The sequence below is a fragment of the Podarcis vaucheri genome (assembly GCF_965113315.1).
Source record: "Podarcis vaucheri genome assembly, chromosome: 10".
NCBI lineage: Eukaryota > Metazoa > Chordata > Lepidosauria > Squamata > Lacertidae > Podarcis > Podarcis vaucheri.
The window spans coordinates 51525710-51546721 of record NC_138748.1 but is presented as its reverse complement, the minus strand read 5'-3'; the positions used below and the strand labels follow the sequence as shown (position 1 = coordinate 51546721).

Sequence of the window (21012 nt, the reverse complement as noted above, 5' to 3'; positions counted from 1 at the left end):
CTGCTCCAGCGGGAAGGTAAACGGCGTTTCCGTGCGCTGCTTTGGTTCACCAGAAGCGGCTTAGTCCTGCTGGCCACATGACCCAGAAGCTGTACGCCAGCTCCCTTGGCCAATAAAGCGAGATGAGCGCCGCAACCCCAGAGTCGGTCACAACTGGATCTAATGGTCAGGGGTCCCTTTACCTTTACAACTGAATTTGAGGTCATTACGTCACATCGAACTTGCAGGTTTTAATGTCTTTCAGTTCCGGCAACCGAAAGCCACAAGAAAGGTAGGCCTTTGGGTGGATTGTTAACCCTGGTGGCTCCCCATATAAAAAGTAAACACATCCTGTCGACAAATGCTAGCTGTAAATTGCTAGTAACATAGATAGAGCTAGTGTGCCAGGAAATTGATCAATTTGAGGTGTTGTTGCATGATGAAAGAGTCTAGGTATGTTAATTTTTTGTTTCCTTTTTTAAAAAACAGGAATACTATTTAAGTTTTAAAGATTTCAAATTACAAGAAAGGAGATTCTGACTAAACATTGTTGGGAAGAACTTTCTGACAGTAAGAGCTGTTTGGCAGCGGAATAGAGACCCATGAGAAGGTGGCAGACTCTCCTTCCTTGGAGTATTTTAAGCAGAGGTTGGATGACCACCTGTCATATATGACCTAGTTGAGATTTCTGCATTGCAGGGGGCTGGACTAGATGACCATTGGGATTCCTCCCAATTCTACAATTCTATGAAAAGAGATGAAAAATAAAGCAAAGTATTTGACATGATCCCGAAATAACCTGCTAAATTGCCAAAAGACCATTGGCCCTTTAAAGTTATCCTAAAATAGCCTGCTAAATTGTTTTATTGAGAGTGCAATTATCCATAAAGACATGTGCACACAGTGTTTTTTTGATAATTAAAGTCAAGGAAGCAACATTATTGCATTACATGTTGTGGAAAGACCACAGTGTTGAAATTATTCCAAAAGGTTTCCCACAAAGCATAGCTATTTATGCAAACATTATTCCAGTATTGATTGTTACCCTGGAAATGATCGTATCAGTGCATAGTTGCCAAATTGATGCTGTGGGGGGGGGGTAACCCATATCTCTAACAGTATCCAATATAGAGCAAGATTAATCAAAGGCATTAAGAGGTTTTTAGTTGATGTATGGCAAAATCTTGAGGCATTAGATTACAAGAAGAAGAAGAAGAAGAGTTTGGATTTGATATCCCGCCTTTCACTCCCCTTCAGGAGTCTCAAAGCGGCTAACAATCTCCTTTCCCTTCCTCCCCCACAACAAACACCCTGTGAGGTGAGTGGGGCTGAGAGACTTCACAGAAGTGTGACTGGCCCAAGGTCACCCAGCAGCTGCATGTGGAGGAGCGGAGACGCGAACCCGGTTTCCCAGATTACGTGACTACCGCTCTTAACCACTACACCACACTGGCTCTCATTCTGTCTCTCTTCATTTCACCGTGATCCGGCACATTAAAATATTTGCTGTGAAATCAACTTTTAATTGAAGCAAATAATTTAAAATGCCCCGAACTGGGGGGGGGGGGGAGGAATTCTTTTACATACTGTAATTGTTTGAGCTTGTATGCACTTCCTTAACTTTGGACGTAAGAGAGATGGTGTGTAGTCAGACAGGAATCCATTGTCAGTAGATGAACTAATCTCACTCTAGCTCCTTTTGTGTGTGAATCACAGGAAGGGGAACAGCACCTGGAATGTGGCTGGTTTTGCCCCTGATACCTATGTGTTAATTATGGATGTCTATAAGGAAGAAGACTACATGCATAGAAGGTGGGGCCACAAGAGCAGCACTCTGTATGAATGATTCCTCTTCATGTATGGAGGCATCGGAGAAAGGGTTGTTCAGGCTTCCATCCTGGGACCTGTTTTCATTGTAGGAAACTGGACCTTTCCATGTGGCAGAACCTACACTTTGACTCTCCCTGCCTATTGACATCAGGCAGATACCTTCACTGTACCCAGCTTAAAACATTTTGGTTTACGCAAGCCTATCCAGACACTTGGTGTGTTATTTCTTTTTAGCTGCTGTTGATTTTAATAGTCTTCGGAATATTTTTAAAAACCTACATGTCTTTAAATCGATAATTCTAATGTTTCGTTTTGTATTTTTGCCTTGAGGTTTTCTTGCAAAGAAGTGGCATTTTATTTATTTTCTTAAATAAATAAAATGACGTAACGCCCCAGACTAAGCTATGGACAAGAGTGGGCCGAACAATTAGCCTGACATTAGGCGGTGCCTTCTGTTCTTTGTGCATCATTTTATTCCATGGCTGTTCTTTTTATGAAATTAACTACTGTAGGCAACAGCTTCTCTTGCCAGATGTAATCAGACCGCATGTGTGATCTTGCAGTAAGAGGATGCATTAATAACTCTCTATTTAACTACGTTTTGCCTCGTAAAATATCACACACATTGATGGTTGAATTCCCATCAAAGGGAAGCCCTCAGGATTTGTTTCTGTGAGTAATATTTTTGACCAGTGTTCTCAAACCAAAGCTTAAAGCTAGCGGTTCCCCACTCTCCCCCGGTGCAGCAACAAAGCAGAAGGCGGCAGATATCTATTGAGTTACTGATAGATCTCTGAAAAAGAGGAAATTCCATAATTCCAGGGGAGGCACTGAAAATATTTCATGCTCTTTTCCTTGACTACAATCCTGTGCCGCTTAATTGGGGAAAGGCTCGTTGCAATCAGTGGGACTTAGTTCTGAGTAGACATGGGTTTATGATGTTTATTTATGAAATTAATACACTGTTGTATCCATGGCTAATTAACTGGACAAGATCTCCCATCACATTTCAGTTAGAAGCAGTTGTGGGCGTGAGAACCATGGTGTTGGTGAAGTGAATCTGACCTCTTCCTTGCAATGTTTCTACAACGTAGAGTCTCCCTCATCTCCCTGCCTTTTTAACCTGTGGGGAATACAGGTTTGTAACTAATGGGACAAATAGCAGCTGGAGGGGGGCTGGTTTGCTGTGGGAGCATGGCAAAGAGGATTGAGTTAAACCCAAGCCAATTTCTCTCCATGCCCAGCTGCTTTTAAAAGAAATGTGAAGGGGGCAAGACTCCAATAAATGGGTGGATATTGTAGGGAAGTGGATCTTGACTAAGCTTGAGAAGAAACCTCTTAAGAAGAACTGTTTTAGAGTGAAGCAGATGGCCTTGGGAGATAGTAGGGATGGGAGAGAGATTTGTTTCAGTTTGCATTTAAAGGCAAAGTTATGTAATTTGCTATTCCCAAAACAATATGCATAAAATTAAACCTTCCCCTCGAAAATGACTGTTCTCCGAATTTTGCAATGCAGTTCTTCAGGGATGTGTATAGCAGTATATTAATGAAAACAACCTACAAAAAGTTCTTATATTAGGAAAAATGACTTGCAAAATGGCTTGCAAAAGTACATATATTGGGAGAATTTTGCATTAAAATGCTGATGATTTTTTGTAAAGTTTGTTTGTTTGTTTTTTTAAAGTGGAAATCTGGTGGATTCACGTATCACTAGATGGCTTTCCTTCTCTGGAGTCATTTAAGCAGAGGCTGCAAAGGCCACCTCTCAGGGGTGGCTGCTGTTGCATTCTGCATTGCAAATCCTTCATTGGGAAGGACATGGCCTCCCAGCTCCCTTCCAAATTCTGTAGGATAGACATCTAATCACAGGTCTTCAGGGTCTCTTCAGGGCAGGGTATATAACATTATGAAAATATTCCTGGATTTTGGCAATAGGGCTGCAGAAATGTTCAGTGATACGGATGCGTACAGTACTCCTGGAGAGTAGTGAGGTGCAACAGTCAGAGATATAAAGCAACTGTTAGTGGCAGGAGATGGATACAGGTGGATACCTGTATTTAAATACTGGGTATTTAAAAGGCTACTCAATTTTGATGTGATCTACTAGGCTACTCTGCTTGATTTTTGGAAGAAATAACAAGCAACCAACCCTAAGATCTTCCAGCCCTTGGGAGTTCCACAGGAGGGAAGATAAAAAATGTGAAGAGCCTCTTTTCAGCAACGTAATTTGCATTCACCCTCCGAACTGTTGAGACAGCACTTCTGCCAGGCTCCTCATATATCAACCTGCTCCTAGCAGCTCCTTCTCAAACTGCTGCTGAACTGCTCTGGCTGATTTTCATTCGCTACCTATGAATCCTCCATTGTTAGGATAGCGGACTGCATTCATTTCTTCAGGAATCTCTCTCAACAGTGTGGAACCAATCTGTGCCATATGATGTTGCTGGAGAATTTGTTATTTCTTCATTTAGTAATTGTGTTCCCTTCTTTCTCTTTCCATTCCTATTCCTTTCCCGAAGTTATAAGCATTCCGTTCCACTTCTTACAAGGGGACGCTCGCCAAGGGAATTAACGAAACCTAGATACTCAGATCCCCTAATTTGTTTGCAGAGCATTTAGTCCTGGTTTATAAACATGTGCAAAGGATCATCAAAAGAGCACTGCTGGATCATAGAATCATAGAGTTGGAAGAGACCAGAAGGGCCATGGAGTCCAACCCCCTGCCAAGCAGGAAACACCATCAGAGCACTCCTGACATATGGTTGTCAAGCCTCTGCTTAAAGACCTCCAAAGTAGGAGACTCCACCACACTCCTTGGCAGCAAATTCCACTGTCGAACAGCTCTTACTGTCAGGAAGTTCTTCCTAATGTTTAGGTGGAATCTTCTTTCTTGTAGTTTGGCTCCATTGCTCCGTGTCCGCTTCTCTGGAGCAGCAGAAAACAACCTTTCTCCCTCCTCTATGTGACATCCTTTTATATATTTGAACATGGCTATCATATCACCCCTTAACCTCCTCTTCTCCAGGCTAAACATGCCCAGCTCCCTTAGCCGTTCCTCATAAGGCATCGTTTCCAGGCCTTTGACCATTTTGGTTGCCCTCCTCTGGACACGTTCCAGTTTGTCAGACTAAGGACCCATCTTGTTCAGGACCCTGTTTTTAATATTGGCAAGGCAGACATCATTCTACTTATCTGGGTGCTTCCCAGAAGCAACAGCCCTCCTCTGTGGTTTGCTGCAGCCTTCCTCATCAATTCTCAACAATTGGTATTCTGGTGGCTACTACCTGTCCTTCAGAAATTTGTTGTAATTCTGTTTTTATGTATAGCAGGGAGAGGAACCTGAGGCCCAGGGATCAAATGCAGTCCTCCAGGCCTCTCAGGCAGACCCTCTTCCCAGGCCACACTCTTCACTGACCATGTTCCATACCCTCGTCCATTTACTTTGCCTGCTTGTAAATTGTCACTGAGCTGTTAATAATACCTCTTGCTTTGCCCAGCTGGGAAAAAAAATTATGCACAGAAACCTCTCACATTTGTGTGACTGGACAACAGTCTATTGTATAACAGTCGCCCCACCCACCACTGGCATGCGCCCCCCGGAAGGTTCTCTCATGGGGGAATGTGGCCCTCGGGCTGAGAAAGGTTCCTCACTTGTAGATTTATAGCGCTTGTATGCCAGGTTTCAGGGCCAAAGCCCCTCCAAGGCGACTCACAAAAGATAATTGACGGAATTGATGTGAAAGTTTGTTCTAATGGTGGTATTTTAAGAATGTAAGAAGAAGCTGAAGGCCCAGCATCCGGCTCCCACAGTGGCCAACCAGATGCAAGAGCACTGGTGGTCAGTGGGTGAAGGTGTGGTGTTGTGTAAAAGCTGTGAGAATATACAGCATGGTTTGTTCAGCTGAGGATGATGAAGTATCTAGGTAAGCCTTCCCCAGCTTGATGTCTTGCAGGTGTTTTAGATTACAAAACTTGCTGGCCAGGGCTGATAGGTACTGGACTCTAAAACATCTGGAGGATTCTAGATTTGTGAATGCTGGTCCTAGACCAGGCAGTGTAGCCCAGATGTTGTTGGACTACAACTTCCATCATCCATGTCCATTGGACATGCTGGCTGCAGCTGACGGGAGTTGCTGGAGTCATTTGAAGGGTCACAGGTTCCCCATCTCTGTCCTAGACTGTTGATTATTGAGGAATGACTGAAATTTGAAACGTGACCAAGATGCTAAAAAATTATTTGGATGTTACTGCATCTGTCCTGGGATCACCACCTGTACAATTTGAAGAAATTCTGACTGGTTTTGGTGGTGATTGTTGTTTAGTGTTAGCCTAAAACTTGCATACATTTACAATGCAATTCTATATGCGCCTGCTCAAAGGTAAGTCCCATTGAATTTAATGGAGCTTACTCCCTGGTAAGTGGGTATATGTTTTGTAGCCTTGGAGGAATTAATATAGGCAAAAGCCATTTATTTGTAGTGTTGGTTCATGAGATGAGACAAATGGCTAATCAAGTGTATAAACACAACATTGCATCGAAATATTCCCCCTTTCCTTTTCTCCCAAAAAGTCTTTAAAAGGTACAAAATAATTTACAGTTTGCTGAATTTTAGTCAGGGTAATTTTTTAAAATTGTCTAATGAGGACACATTGTGCTAATTGTCATATGCAGATTCAATTAGCATTTAGTTAATTAGCCTTTACAAATGAGGATTAACTTAATTACATAACACTAACCTCTCAATAACTCTAAAGGGTAGGAAGGCTGCTTTCATTAAATTCAGAAGGCCTGTGTGTGTGTGTGTGTGTGTGTGTGTGTGTGTGTGTGTGTTAAAATCTGAAATGGCGCACACATAAATTAAAGAATATTATCCACGGAGGAAAACTATTAGAGATGATGATCAAAGGAAACAAGTTGTGTACATCACTTGGTGTGGTTTTTTTTAAGGCTTGGATAAAAATTCTGCTGGCTTCTAGAGCAATTTCAGCTTTGTGATAGGTTTACTGAATTGACTGCATGTGTGCACATGTGTACAGTGTGAAGACAGCATGTCCTATTTACTGTGTCTGGTACATATTGTTGAGATGCGACATATTTAGAGATGACAGGTCTACAACCAGTCCGCTCAACAACACGTTGCATAGTGGAGTCTTCCTGTCCCGTGTTCCAGCCAACCATGAGACAGGAGGGATAGCTTGGTTGGTAGAGCATGAGACTATTAATATTAACATCGTGAGTTTGAGGCCCACATTGGCCAAAAGATTCCTGCGTTGCAGAAGGTTGGACAAGATGACCCTCTTGGTTGCTTCCAACTCTATGATTCGGTGCCCTACTCTAGGGCATGCCATTACGTCCCCCACACCCTGAGCTGGTTTCTGAGACGTGCTTTATCTACATAGCCACCGTAAGTCAGCATCTGAATAGATTTAATATAATAAAATTCTAACAGCCATTACACGTGCAGAGACAACAGCTTCCTTGAATAGGAGTTCAGGGGCTGGGCTGCAGTCCTAGGGAACCAAATGAGTTGATGTGCATCAGGTCATGCGCCCACCCCGCTTTCTGATTCCCAAATGCTACACTGCATTTTAAGCATTTTAATACAGTGGTACCTCGGGTTACATACGCTTCAGGTTACATACGCTTCAGGTTACAGACTCCGCTAACCCAGAAATATTGCCTCAGGTTAAGAACTTTGCTTCAGGATGAGAACAGAAATCGTGCTCCAGCGGCGCGGCGGCAGCAGGAGGCCCCATTAGCTAAAGTGGTGCTTCAGGTTAAGAACAGTTTCAGGTTAAGTACGGACCTCCGGAATGAATTAAGTACTTAACCTGAGGTACCACTGTATGTGGGGACGCGGGTGGCACTGTGGGTAAAACCTCAGCGCCTAGGACTTGCCGATCGCATGGTCAGCAGTTCGTTGTTTTTTTTAATAATTTTTTTATTGATTTTACAACTTTTTTATAGACAATACACACAAGTAAAAAGACAAAACAAACATGTATAAGTTCATCTCCTTTTTTCGTAAACTTCTTTTCTCTGACTCCGCATGGTCGGCAGTTCGATTCCCCGCGGTGGGGTGCGCTCCCGTCGTTCGGTCCCAGCGCCTGCCAACCTAGCAGTTTGAAAGCACCTCCGGGTGCAAGTAGATAAATAGGGACCGCTTACCAGCAGGAAGGTAAACGGCGTTTCCGTGTGTGGCTCTGGCTCGCCAGAGCAGCTTCGTCACGCTGGCCACGTGACCCGGAAGTGTCTGCGGACAGCGCTGGCTCCCGGCCTCTAGAGTGAGATGAGCGCACAACCCTAGAGTCTGGCAAGACTGGCCCGTACGGGCAGGGGTACCTTTACCTTTTTACCACTGTATGTAGCCTTCCATTCCTTTGCTGTCCCTTATTTAGACTCTTCCATTTGCTAGATCCAACTGTTCTGTGTCGCACCCCGGGAGCCTTGTTCTGCTGAGTCACTTCCACTGCGACTGCCAGGCAGGGAAGAAGGCTTGATGTGTACTTCGCCCATAATGCTGATAACAAGCAACCGCTTTTATTGCTAAAAATTTTATGGCCATGATCGCTAAGCTGGTTTCCCTGTACGTGTGTCTTAAAGATGTCAGCGCAGAGGCAGATGAAAAATGGCTGAATATGCAAAGCCTTTGCACTTCTCAAAGGTGGTGCTTAGATATCTTTTGAGCTCCTCTCACACATTATTTATGTGAACGTGTGATCCACCTTGTAGGAGAATGTAAAACAGAAGAGAAGCGCTTGTAACCCAATTGTACATTTTGACCAGTGTAAGTTTCAGGTCAGCCAATTCTGACATTGTGAAAACTCCTGTCCCTTGGGTATTATTCCCCTAGTTCTGAAGTTGCATCTTTAAGGGTGGCATTCCTTTTTAAGTATAGAAACATTTAGGTATAGATACATTTCCCCATGAAATGGAGAAACTTTATTGCATTAGGCAGCTAGTGGCCCAAGCCTTCTTTTTAGTATATTATTGCAACTTACTATATTACACTTAATATTAGTGCTGTGCTGAAATCCCAGCCCCAACCAGTGCCGGATTTACGTATAAGCTAAACAAGCTATGGTTTAGGGCCCTACTTTCTTGCCCCCCCCCAAAAACAAACCACCTGGATGTACATTTTCAAAATATAAGATAAAAAACAAATAAAATAAAACCTACATACAGCAACAGTGTTTTGTGTTGTGTATGGATCCATAAATTACCATATAGCATATATTCGACACACAAAAAGTGACAATTTATTGTTGACAAAGAACAGCTGGACATATAAATGGCCCCATTACCTTCAGTAGCTTAGGGCCTCATCAAACCTAAATCCAGCCCTGGCCCCAACTATTCTCCATTAATTAAGAAGAAAAGATATGACTATTCTTGTTGTTTGCAACTAATTGTCCATTTCAGTGTATTATTAGAAAATATTTAGACTTTTTTTATCCTGCTTTTCTCGAAGAAGCCCAAAAGGCTTACAATGAATAATGCACCACACCGCAAGTAAAGCATTCATTTGATTAAAAAAGAAAGTAGAAGAAATGCTTTGAAATCCCTCACTCAGTGAACCTTCCTAGTGCATTATTTTGCCTCATGAAGCGCTGCTGCTAGCTTTATTAGCTGCTGTTTCAGTGTCTCCAGAGATTCAAATTCCAGCCTTGATAATTTGATCTGAATATCTTGTGTTTTATTGGAAATCACAAACACCACAAGAAACTTCATTGTTTTCAGGATGTGGTTTGGGGGGTGGGGCAAGGTAGTAAATGAATAAAATACAAGCTTTGTTATAATAAAGGACTCTGCTTGCTCTTTTAGCCATTGCAGTTTCTTTCCTCATGAAAGTTATTGGGGGGGGGGAATACTTGAAAGGTTTCTTCCTTGATTGTTTCCCGCTCTTCAGCCTGCTTCTTTCCCTTTGGCTCTATTCATCATCATTCTACTCTTTGACAGTTCCAACACTTCCTTTGTTGAAGGGTCAAGTGACTTTCCAGTTTAGGCTACAACCCTAACCCCATTTACTTGGGCGTAAGTCCCACTGATTTCATCTCTGAGTAGATATGGTTACGACTGCGCTACAAATTCTTAAAATTTATGCAGAAAAGTGGCTTGCCTCTTTGGCCTGACGTCAAAATGCTTTAACATTCCCCGACATAACTTTGATTACCGTACGTAGGGCTGAAACTCAGAAACTGGCCCAAAATGCATTAGCCAGATTTCTGCCTGCATTCCCTTTAGAGACCATATGCCCCCTGTTTTAAAACAGCTGAATTGGTTGCCAGTTCATTTCCAGGCCCAATTCAAGGTGCTCACATTAGTAGATAAAGGCTTAAACAGCCCAGGCTCCAAATATCTAAAAGATTCCTTCCTTACAGACCCTCTCAGTTGTTAAAACCATCAGAGGGGATCCTATTGCTTGTTCCCCTGCCCCCCCCAGAAGAAAAATGTGTTGTGGGTGGTTTCACTGAATTATTTAGATTAAGCCTTTCAAGGTTTTGGCCCTCTCGTTAGGGCTGACTCCAGAAAAGGCGGCTCAGGACTTAACGGAGAGTTTAAAAGAACACAGGATCCGAAGAGAGGTTATTCTGACATTGCAACTTAAGTCATGACAAGCACATCCAAGAAACTGGCACAAAAGACTGTAATTCAAACACCAATATATATGATTCTGAAACAGATCATATCTCTGCACTGTAAAAGAAGCCAGATCTTAAAAACCAGCCAAGTTAAAGTAATACTCTATAAAATTCACTCACTGTAAGAATATAGTATAAAAAGAAAAAATAGCTTCGCCTCCAAGCGAAGTGTTTAACCCTTCTTAATTTAACCTTTATCTATGCATTCTCCGCCCCTTCAAAATGGATAGATAGCCCATAACCATTTCGGCATACGCTTATCCATTTATGACATCCTGACATCTGATATCTTTGAAGCTGGGTTTCCTAACAATGCAAGAGCATAACAGGACAAGGCTATGGTTCAACACAGCCCTCCTTACGGAGCAGCTACTGACTGCTTCCATTCTTGCTTGCTAGAGTACACTGAGAGGGTATGTCCCAGTCTGCTCTGGATTGAAGAAGCTGGATGCCTGCAGATTACGGTATCATCAATGGACAAACTGTCAGGAGCTTGTCCTACACTCGAGTAGGACCTGCAGTGTCTGATGTTAGACAGAGTGTGTGTTCAGCAGAAATTTCATCTGCGACACACTGGGACATTCCAAGATGGCGGCGGGCTATCTAGGATGCCAGAGAAGTTCGGAGGGCTGGACTTTGCTGTCTCTGATGCCCACATGTAGTGGGAGGCAATGGCTCAGCAGACTGCCAGAAATCACACCTCGGGGGAAAGCTGATACTGTATCCCAGGTGATCGTGCAGAGCTCTGGAGGCGTCATGGATGAGAAACGGGCTATCTAGGACCGTCATGTGAAAGACAACAATCCCATGACTGCAATCACGGAGCAGGAATTCTAACACAAACAAGCCTTAAAAACTGCTTGGGACATATGTATTATTGGGAGCACAAATGAAGGAGTGGGCTGTCTGTGAGGTGCACCCCACGGTATGCTTTGTAGTGTCTCTGGGGTACAATTGTTAGCGGATCATGCAGAGCAGCTGTTTTTGGGTGGTGTGGTGTCTTAAGGTGAGAGTTGCCTGCAGAGGCCACACAAGGAAGTATATATGAGAGAGATATGTGGCTGTAGGAAGATTCCCATCTTTCTGCCCGGAGCAAACTTTATGAAACTGGCATGGAGAAAGCAGATTGAGAAATGTTTTTCTCTCTTTCTCATAATGGGCGTCCAGTGAAGTGGGAATATTCAGGATTTGGGTGGCTTTGAAAGAAGGTTAGACAGAGGATAAAGCTATCTATGGCTGCGAACCATGATGGCTATGTTTTACCACCATAGTTGGAGGCAGTAATTCTTCTGAATCCCAGAGGAGGGATTCAGTGCTTGTGTCCTGCTTGAAGTTTTCCACAGCCATCTGGGTGGCCCCTGAGAGAATAGGATGCTTGGCTAGAGGGGCTATTGACTCTTCTTGCGTTCTCAGATTCGATTTCTGGATGAAGGTTGGTGAAGTAGCAGGAAGTTCTGAAAGAGTGGTGCAAAGAACTAGTTATAACTACAATGTTTCTTTATGTCCACACAGGGCTTTTGGGAAGAACACAGGAAACTGATAAATGAATACGGACCTGCTTGTGGGTAAGGAGCTCTTGATTTCATTTGCATTTGCTGTTGTTGTTTTGCCATTTCCTAGCACATTCCTACCCAAGTCTATTCAGAAGTTAAGTCCTATTGAATTCCATGGGGTTTGCTTCCAGATAAGTAGGGCTAGGATTGCAACCTTTGAGTTGGTTTAGCTGTCAATTCTGGCATGTTCTAAGCTTTTCAGCAAGATAGAATAACATAGGAACCAGGGATTATTGCCAAATGTTGCCCCAAAGTAAGTGGATCTTCCCAGCCCTGGTTTAACACTTGGACCACTACAACAACTCCATCTCTAGACTTGACTTTCTGGGCATTCATTCTTCTTTTACTTAAAAAAAAAAAAAAAGCACTGTAGGAATGTCTTTCTGTTTGTCCACCTAGTTGTTATCATTTTAAAAATGATGTTTTTTACTAGCTCTTAGTACCTGTGTTTCATACTCACATTTCAAAGGTGATGTGGGTTGTGTGACATTTTTGATAAAACTGACTGAGGAAAAAGCAAATGCAGGAATAATAGGCGCAAATTGAAAACCAGCCGGGGGGGGGGGGGAGATCATATTATTGTCAGCCCCAATATGGTTGGGAAGCAAAGTTGGGTGCTCTCGAGTGGGCTCATAATGACCAGTTTACTCATGCCTACATTTTTTTTGGTTTTCTGATGTCCTCTATTGCGTGGACAGGCGGAGTACCCCCAACCCCAGGCGACCCCCGAGCAGAATAATGACTCAAGACAACATGCTATGGGATTAAAATTGGCCACAACTTTATTAAGTTTCAGATGCAGGGAGACCTTGGCTCAGGCATTGGGTGTTTATCCTTCCTAGTCCCCAGCCGGGGATCTGGGAGACTTCAGGGTTATCCAGAATGTGTGGGGATTGGACTGGCTCTGCAGAACATATGTTCAAGCAGAGAGCCCGCCCCCCGTTTCGCCACCATTGGAGGGGAGAGCAATGACAACCTCTCGGCGTATGGCCAATGCCTCCCCTCAAGACCCCTTTAATGGGGAACCCTGGTATCACCGCCACAAGGCGGAGCGTGGGCAAGATTCACCTTCTGTTGTGTGGGCAGGATGGTCCTTTCCCTTACCTGGCCAATCCCCTGGCAATGCCTCCCCAGGCGGGATTGGGTGATTGGCTGAGGTAGGCAGAGACCTCCAGGTATCCAGCCTAGGGAGGATGAAACCAGCCCGAACTACCAGGAGTCGCACTGGGATCCAGGGGGCTGTGCGTGACCACGCAAAAGGCGCCCCCATTTGATGTGGGAGCAGTCATTCTGGGTTAGGGAGGGTATGCATAGGAAGGGGCTGGCTGGCTGGCTGAAGAACCCTGTGTGAGAAGCAGTGAAGGGAAGATTCCCCTGGGTGAGAGCTGGGAGGGTCTATCCCCTTTTGTGTGAGATCTACCACTGATAGAGGGCTTTGCATTTTTCTTTCTTCCCTCTTCTTTCTCTGTTTTGTTTTCTATATTATTTTTATTTAGATTAGTTTTTTATTGTATGTTGAAAAGTTTCAGTAATAATGATAATATTTTTTTAAAAAAAGAGCAGCCACAAGGTGAGGATGGGAAAAGTGGACTGCAGGGCAAGTCAGTGATCAAGGATTGAAATTTGTGTTTTTTGCTCCGATTCTCGTGGCCATTGAATTTGCATGTGGATTTTGGAAAATCCCAGCATATTTTAATTTTGAAGATAATATTTCAATTCCGAATAACTTTTCAATTTTGAGGGTGCTCGATGAGCTTGTGCATGCCAGTGCTAGGTGCAACTTTTTAAGACAGATTTTTTACAAAATAAAAAATTCAAATGTCGTATTTCTGTGATGTTAAATACCAAACATTCCCAAGAGGTATATGTGTAATCATTTTAAGCCCTTTCTGATGAAGAAGAGAGACATGTTAATTATTTTAAGTGCTGTTTTCTTGGTACTGCAATATTTTAATTAGCACTGAAATGTTGGGAAGGAAATTCTTATTCAGTTTAATAGGCTGTCTTTCTGTTATCGCAGACTATTATAACGATATGATATGATAAGGATTTCATAGAAATGTAATAAAAACTATTAACTATTACATTTGTTCAAAATTTAGGAACTTGCCATTCACTTCAGTGTTTTACACATGTTCACATGATTTTTGCAGAATTTTTAAAGAAAAGTTCCTGTTGCTGAAATCCTAAATATCATGCACCTTCTCTGTTCTCAATCTTCTTTCTTTTTCTGTTAGAACTTGGATTGTTAGCTCTCAGGTGGCTTTTAAACACTGCAGCGGACCATTCCCTCTGTTTTTGAAGTATGGTAGCCAAAATGGGCAAGATAGAAATGCTAGTGGGATTTGAGGAATCCCCAAGTTTGAAGAAGGGCAGTCAGTCTTCAGAGGGAGCCTTCAAAACAACCCAGTGAGGACTGAACATGCTCAGGAGCCACACAATGCTGACTGACTGTTGCAGGGGGAATGAATAACGGGGGAGAACGCAGTGGAGTATGTTGAAAAGTTTCAGTAATAATAATAATAATAATAATAATAATAATAATAATAATAATAATAATGGGTGATATGTCTGGCTGACTGGAATAGTGAGCAAGAGCATGTTTTACAACTGCAACATTCTATTGCAAGGCACACTCGTAACTCAAGGTTTTCGTATTTTTTTATTTTATATTGATAACAGTATAAATTAAATAATAACACAGGTGCAAAGCAGGTGTTAAGCATTCCATGTACCTCTGGCAAGCATAGAGAAACAATACGTTAATAAGATCAGTCAAAATATTAGATAAGGGGGTGGGGAAAGGTGACAATAGAGACGAGAGTATGATGGAAGAAAAGCACTGGTCAAGGAGCAAACAATATAAATCCCAAAGTTCCTCCAAATAAAATCATATTTAGATGGGTCACCCAATTCGTAAATGTCACAAAAGGCCACCCATCTGCAGCAAAGTCCTCTGGGACAGGAGCACCTCTTGTCACTTTAGGTCTGTGACTCAGCCTTCTCTAAAACAACAATATGCAAAGCTCCTACATAGATTATTTTCAACGCGTTAATGTCACAGCTCTCATTCCGTGAATATTTCCAACATTTGGCTGTGCTTACACAGAAAAGATTCAGAAACTCTTCGCATACTCCGTCTTCAGCTTCTTTTAATTTAAATATGTAAAGTTGGAATAAGGAAAGAGGAAGGAAGCGGAACCTGTCTTACATTTGTCAATCTAGTTTACCTGTTGTCTACTCTGACTGGCAGCACCTCTCCAGAGTCTCAGGAAGAGGTCTTGCACCTTGTTTGATCTCCTCTGTTGCCTTTTTACATTATTCACAAAATTGAGTTTGAAAATTTAATATTTCTCAGCGATACAGAAATGTGCTACTTCGTAAAAAGTTCATGCTCCTTTCCAGTAGTTTCCGTTGGCAGATATTGTCCCTAAAGAAATAATCTCTCTTTACTGTCACTCTTTATTCGCTAGAACACTGAACTTGGATGAGACTGGGAGGGCGCTTTCTTTATATTGTTGCTTTAGTCCATTGAAAACCACAACACACCAAGTTGCTTTTAAGGTTTGGTTGTTGTTCAGCACGAAACAATGGAACGAGTCTCAAAATGTCATTTAAAAAAACAATGAAAGAATTATAAACATGAATTAGGGGACTGTATATAGTAAGGGCAAAAACAGTGGTTAGAGAATGTTGCTTTCGCCTGGCCTTGCTGAAATATGTACCCCATTCTGTTGTTGTTGCAGCATTAGACTTGTAATTAGAGCTGTACCGTGATTGAAGAAATTTTAATCAAAGCAGTGCAATCTCATGCATGTCTAGCTACTCAGAAGCATATTCCATTGACTTCAGTAGGTCTTACTCCCATGTCAGTGGGTGTAGGATTGCAGCATAAATGTGCATATCATAAAACTATATTTCTGAAGAAAGGAAAATAATGTTTTCATGCGTAAATGCCACAGCAGGTGCCATGTTAAAAAAGCTGTTGTCTCCTAGGTGAAACTAAAGGGGCAATACTTTTCTTTTTTGTATTCAGTTTTATCTTAAATACATGTTTAAATAACATGTACTTCCTGATTGCTCAGGATGCCTTTTTTGTTAATTTAATAAACTTCAATCAATTATTCTAACTGATTAGTTGATTAAATTTTGCAGTCTTGTTATGATTTTGGGGAGGTGTCTTTGCATAGTATTCCAAGTGACACCAGGTTTGATAACCATGCTTACTCAAAGGTCTCCCCTATCCCTAATGACGGAGTTCGTGCTTTGCTTGCAACAAATTACTATGTTTAATTCCAGCATCTCCATATAAGTCTGGAAAAGACTCCTGGAGAACAGCCGCCTGGGCAGTTTCGAATGCTGGACATACCTGTTCGATTTACTTTAAAGCAGCATCCAATGTTCCTATCCGATTTCTCTCTCCTGTTGTGCAAATGAGGCAGCTACTTGGTGAAGTGCCACTCAGGAAACATTAAAGAACTGCAAACCTTTACATGTGCAGCTTTCCAAATTGCACTCTGCAGCGGGAAATGGGACCATACCTCTCCTGAAAGCCTTTGCTTGATGGATCTCATTTGCAGAAATATCAGGGTTTCGACCCCATAGGGTCCTGTATATAGGGCAGTTATTTGTGTGAAATATGTGGCCAGCGGCCTTTTACTTTAAGGTGCTGAGTCTATTAAATATCTTGGTCTGACCATCACTAGCAATATCTGCATATTCGTCCAAGGATGGCAGGCATTCTAGAGTAGTGCTGCTGTCAAAATCTAGACAGATGGACAAGCTCCCATGATAAATATTTGGTGAGGGGAAATTAGTACTTTTAATACGAACGCTGTCCCACATATAGTATGAATCATAAAACTGCTACCTGTGCATGTTCCTCGAAACCATTACGAAAGTGGGCTTTTTATTTTATAAATGCATTTGCAAAACTATCCTGTGGTCTGGCAAATGCAGAACAGCTTATACAATCTCCAGCTGTCAATATGAGTGTAGCAAGGTGTTGCCCTTCTTAGCCCCTATTGAAAGCCTTCCTCCTTTCCAGGGTTAAGTATTGCCTTCTGGAAGCTTCCCAGGGAATGCCCAAATGGTTCCTTTTGGAAATGGATCAGTGAGGGTATGCTTGGATAGGCCTTGGATTCTATCCATTTTTAAATACCCGATCGTTCACAGCCCTTTGAACATGTGTCTGGCTTGGCAAACTCCTGCAGCCCAGCCTTTGATCCATATGCTCACATGGTCCTGACGCCATGGCAAAATCCAGAGGTCAAGACAAAGAGCAGAGGCACTTTCTGGAAGCATTGGATTGAGAATAATCTGTTGTTCTTGTCCCAGTTGATTGAGGAGGATAACAGCTTCAAACAAACTGAGTTTAACCTTCTGGTCACGGCAAGCTGGCAATATATTCAGTTTGAAATGTTGCTTATTAGCTAAGTTTGGCCTAGAGGCTTGTAGGGCGTCTGAGGCTTCCCCTCTTTTTTTCTTTGAAAAACTTCTGAGGCTCTCGTAATTTACGCTTTTAAAAAAGAAGAAAAGAATCAAACCTAATTTAGATAACATTTGCCGCTGCTTGAATTAACCACTCTAATTTTAAAACTTCATTGTGACATGCTAGGCCCACATCTTAATAAAAAGGTATTTTCAGTGCCAGTTTAAAGATTCCTCTTTTCCTGGATTTTGGAGTGGGTTATCATGTCCTATAGAAGGGACGCAGGTGGCGCTGTGGGTTAAACCACTGAGCCTCTTGGGCTTGACGATCAGAAGGTCGGCGGTTCGAATCCCCACTACAGGGTGAGCTCCCGTTGCTCGGTCCCTGCTCCTGCCAACCCAGCAGTTCGAAAGCAGATCAAAGTGCAAGTAGATAAATAGGTACCGCTCTGGCGGGAAGGTAAATGGTGATTCCGTGCGCTGCTCTGGTTTGCCAGAAGTGGCTTAGTCCTGCTGGCCACATGACCTGGAAGCTGTACGCCGGCTCCCTCGGCCAATAAATCGAGATGAGCGCCGCAACCCCAGGTAAAGGGGTCCCTTTACCTTTACATGTCCTATATACTGCTGATGTTTTGACATTGTTGTTGATGTGATTCTTCCAGTTGTTGCTTTGTTAATGTACTAATGTTTTAAACTCTGTATTTTTTATTATTCTGTTTTGTAAGTAGTGTAGAGACTTGCCAGCAACAATAGTCATATGTTTCCATTGGTACCCCACTGCCTTTATCCATCCTGAATTTAGTAAATATGCGAACTGTTGGTGCTGTTAGGATTCCAGTGTTTAATTTTTACATATATTGTGGGTTTACTCCCAGGTGTGGCACAATTTTGGCATGACAAAAGAGTTAGGAGTAACCTTGCTTTGCCTGCTTCCTCGAAATGTTCAATTGGCATTTTAAACCTAGGCCATACACCTTCTTTCATCGCACTCTTTGAGCACCACGTGTTCAGGATCCACAGAACTGTACTGAAAACTAAAAGGACCACTACAGCAGAGATGATTACAATTAAGTGGTACATAACTTGTCAAAATCAATAAATATTAATAATACAGTTGGACGGTGCAAACTCACTATGGGGGTACAGATCCCTGCAGTAGGTACAACATATATTTCGAAAAGCAGCAAAAATGTCCGGGATGTATGGCAGCCCATATCGGAAGAGTTGAGATTTTTCCAGAAAAGCTCAACAGTTTTTGTGTCTGGATTTTTACTTCTTGCAATATGGCAACCCTAACATATATACCAGCTCTATACTGAAATCCTGAGCGGCTGAACATGCAATGTAACTGTCAGGGAACTGACATCGGAGGGAGAGGCAAAGGGGAGGAGAAGACTCCCGCGCAGTGAGAGGAGGAGGAGACTGGGTGTCAAACAACTTTTATGTTGGAAGAGGTTCAAGAAACGCCCACTGACGGATTCTGCCAGTGACTGAGGCAGCCACGATGAGAAGGGGCTGTGTAGTCAGAAAGGTTTAACAAGGCAAATTAACCGAGAAAGGCACCAGCTTACGCACGAGTAACGCATACCTATTACAGTAACCTAATGACATGTAAACAAAAGCATTTAAATTTTAAATTTTATTGTTGGACTACTGGTGGTGGCTGTTTTTGCAGAGTGCACACACATCTATGTGCGCATGCAGTGTTACGCCTGAAAAACGGCTGAGCATCATCCGCCATCCTCTCCTACTCAATTCTTATGAAGGCAAGGAATGAATGCAAGTATGTGGAAACATCGTACGTATAGTTTGACTTCGAGTTTGACCTGACAGTCTTGGAGGAGATACAGTGCTTTACACATTCCTGATTGAAAATGGCTTCCAAATGAATACGGAGAGCAAAATACCTTTATTCCCACCCCCAGGATGAATATAGATATTTGAAACTGGAGTCTGTATTATTATGCTCCTAAGGTCACTTGAATCATTTGACTGATACCATCACAATTGTTTTCTTTTTGTGTGGACTGGTTTCCTTGACAGCAGGATGTCAAAGCAACTTTGCAGCTTCATTCACGTCAAAACAATATATGCCTTCTATTCTGAAAGCCCTCAGGTCTTGAGAGGATTATTTCAATCATGGTTTCGTAGGTCACAATAGCTGCTCCCCCTTTTCGGAAACGAACACCCCCCCTTCAGTTCTCAGAGTGTGCTTGAAAATCTTATATGGAAGGTTTCAGTAGAAAGTGGGGGAAGATATTCACTGTTCAATTCATGTAATTGCATATGGTAAGGGAGCATAGCTCAGTGGTCAAGCACATGCCTTGGATGCAGGTTCAGTCTGGCAGTCTGGAGGTCTTTAAGCAGAGGCTTGACAACCATATGTCAGGAGTGCTCTGATGGTGTTTCCTGCTTGGCAGGGGGTTGGACCCGATGGCCCTTGTGGTCTCTTCCAACTCTATGATTCTATGATTCTATGATCTCCTGTTAAAAGGAGATTAGGAGACAGGTGATGTGATCTGTGTCCTTGGAGAGTGACTGCCAGAGGAGTCAGTACTGATGAACAAATGGTCTAATCTGAGGCATTTTCCTATGTGTGATTCTGTCTGTTTTTTGTGTGTGTTGTTGGGTGACTATAAAATATAGCTTGACGGGTCAGAAGCAGTGGTCCAGCTAATGGAAGATTTATCTTCCTCAAAGATCTGCAAGATAACTCCTGGCTGACATTATGCTCTATTTATGTACCTAATACCCAACAAGAACAATTTCTGGATGAAACTTTTACATTACTGCGCTCATTTCAGTAAGGCGAAAGTGGTGATAGGTGGTGACTTAAATCTTGTACTTATTTATTATTTTGGTAAAAACAGAACGTCTCACCTTCCGCACACCCCATGCACCCTCTTTTAAAACATCCTTCTACAATGTATTACATGAACACATTTATTTTGATGCTTGATGCATAGCCAATCCAGAGCTAAGAAACTGTACACATATTTCAGCAAGGAATAAAAATTATGTCATATTGAATTTATTAATCATAGAAGCTCTGATTAATCAGGTTAACAACTTAGAGAATGGTCTTCTTAATATATTGGACAGTGCCTCTTATCACCAGAATACAACGGGGAGTACACAAATTTAAATCTTTATTGGAAATTAGACCACTGGATATTATTATTAATAATTTTTTTACTACAGAGAGGCTCCTGGTGTTTTTAAAAAAGATTAATGACAACTTCAGTGGTTTGGGACACGTCAAAACTGATCTGTAGCATACATATAAGTAAAAGAAGCAGAATTTTTAAAAAGGGATACAAAAGGTAAATGCCAATCAAATTCAAGAAATACAATATCTTGAAAATAGACAGAAATGCATGCAAATAAATTTATGGGGGGCATGGCAGGAGGAGAAGAGAAAATTCTAATGCACAGGCAGAAATCCTTGTGCAAGTAACTTGGCGCCATTTTGGATAGAGGCCCAAGTAGCTCACAGGAGACACAGGGCCTTTTCAGGTGTAAACCTGGCATTCTGAACACCCTCCTGCCAAAGGTTTCTAGAGTTCCCACTCTGCTA

General features: G+C 42.3%; 1 protein-coding gene across 4 annotated transcripts in view; it reads left to right on the top strand.

Moving 5' to 3' along the window:
- The window catches only part of TBXAS1 (thromboxane A synthase 1), a 207933-nt gene that overhangs the window by 51084 nt on the left and 135837 nt on the right, over nucleotides 1-21012 (top strand). For all 4 annotated transcript variants that reach the window (XM_082240544.1, XM_082240547.1, XM_082240545.1 and 1 more), the window contains exon 4: nucleotides 11965-12017. In XM_082240544.1, the coding sequence (XP_082096670.1) occupies nucleotides 11965-12017 (53 nt within the window). The remainder of the gene's footprint in view (nucleotides 1-11964; nucleotides 12018-21012) is intronic.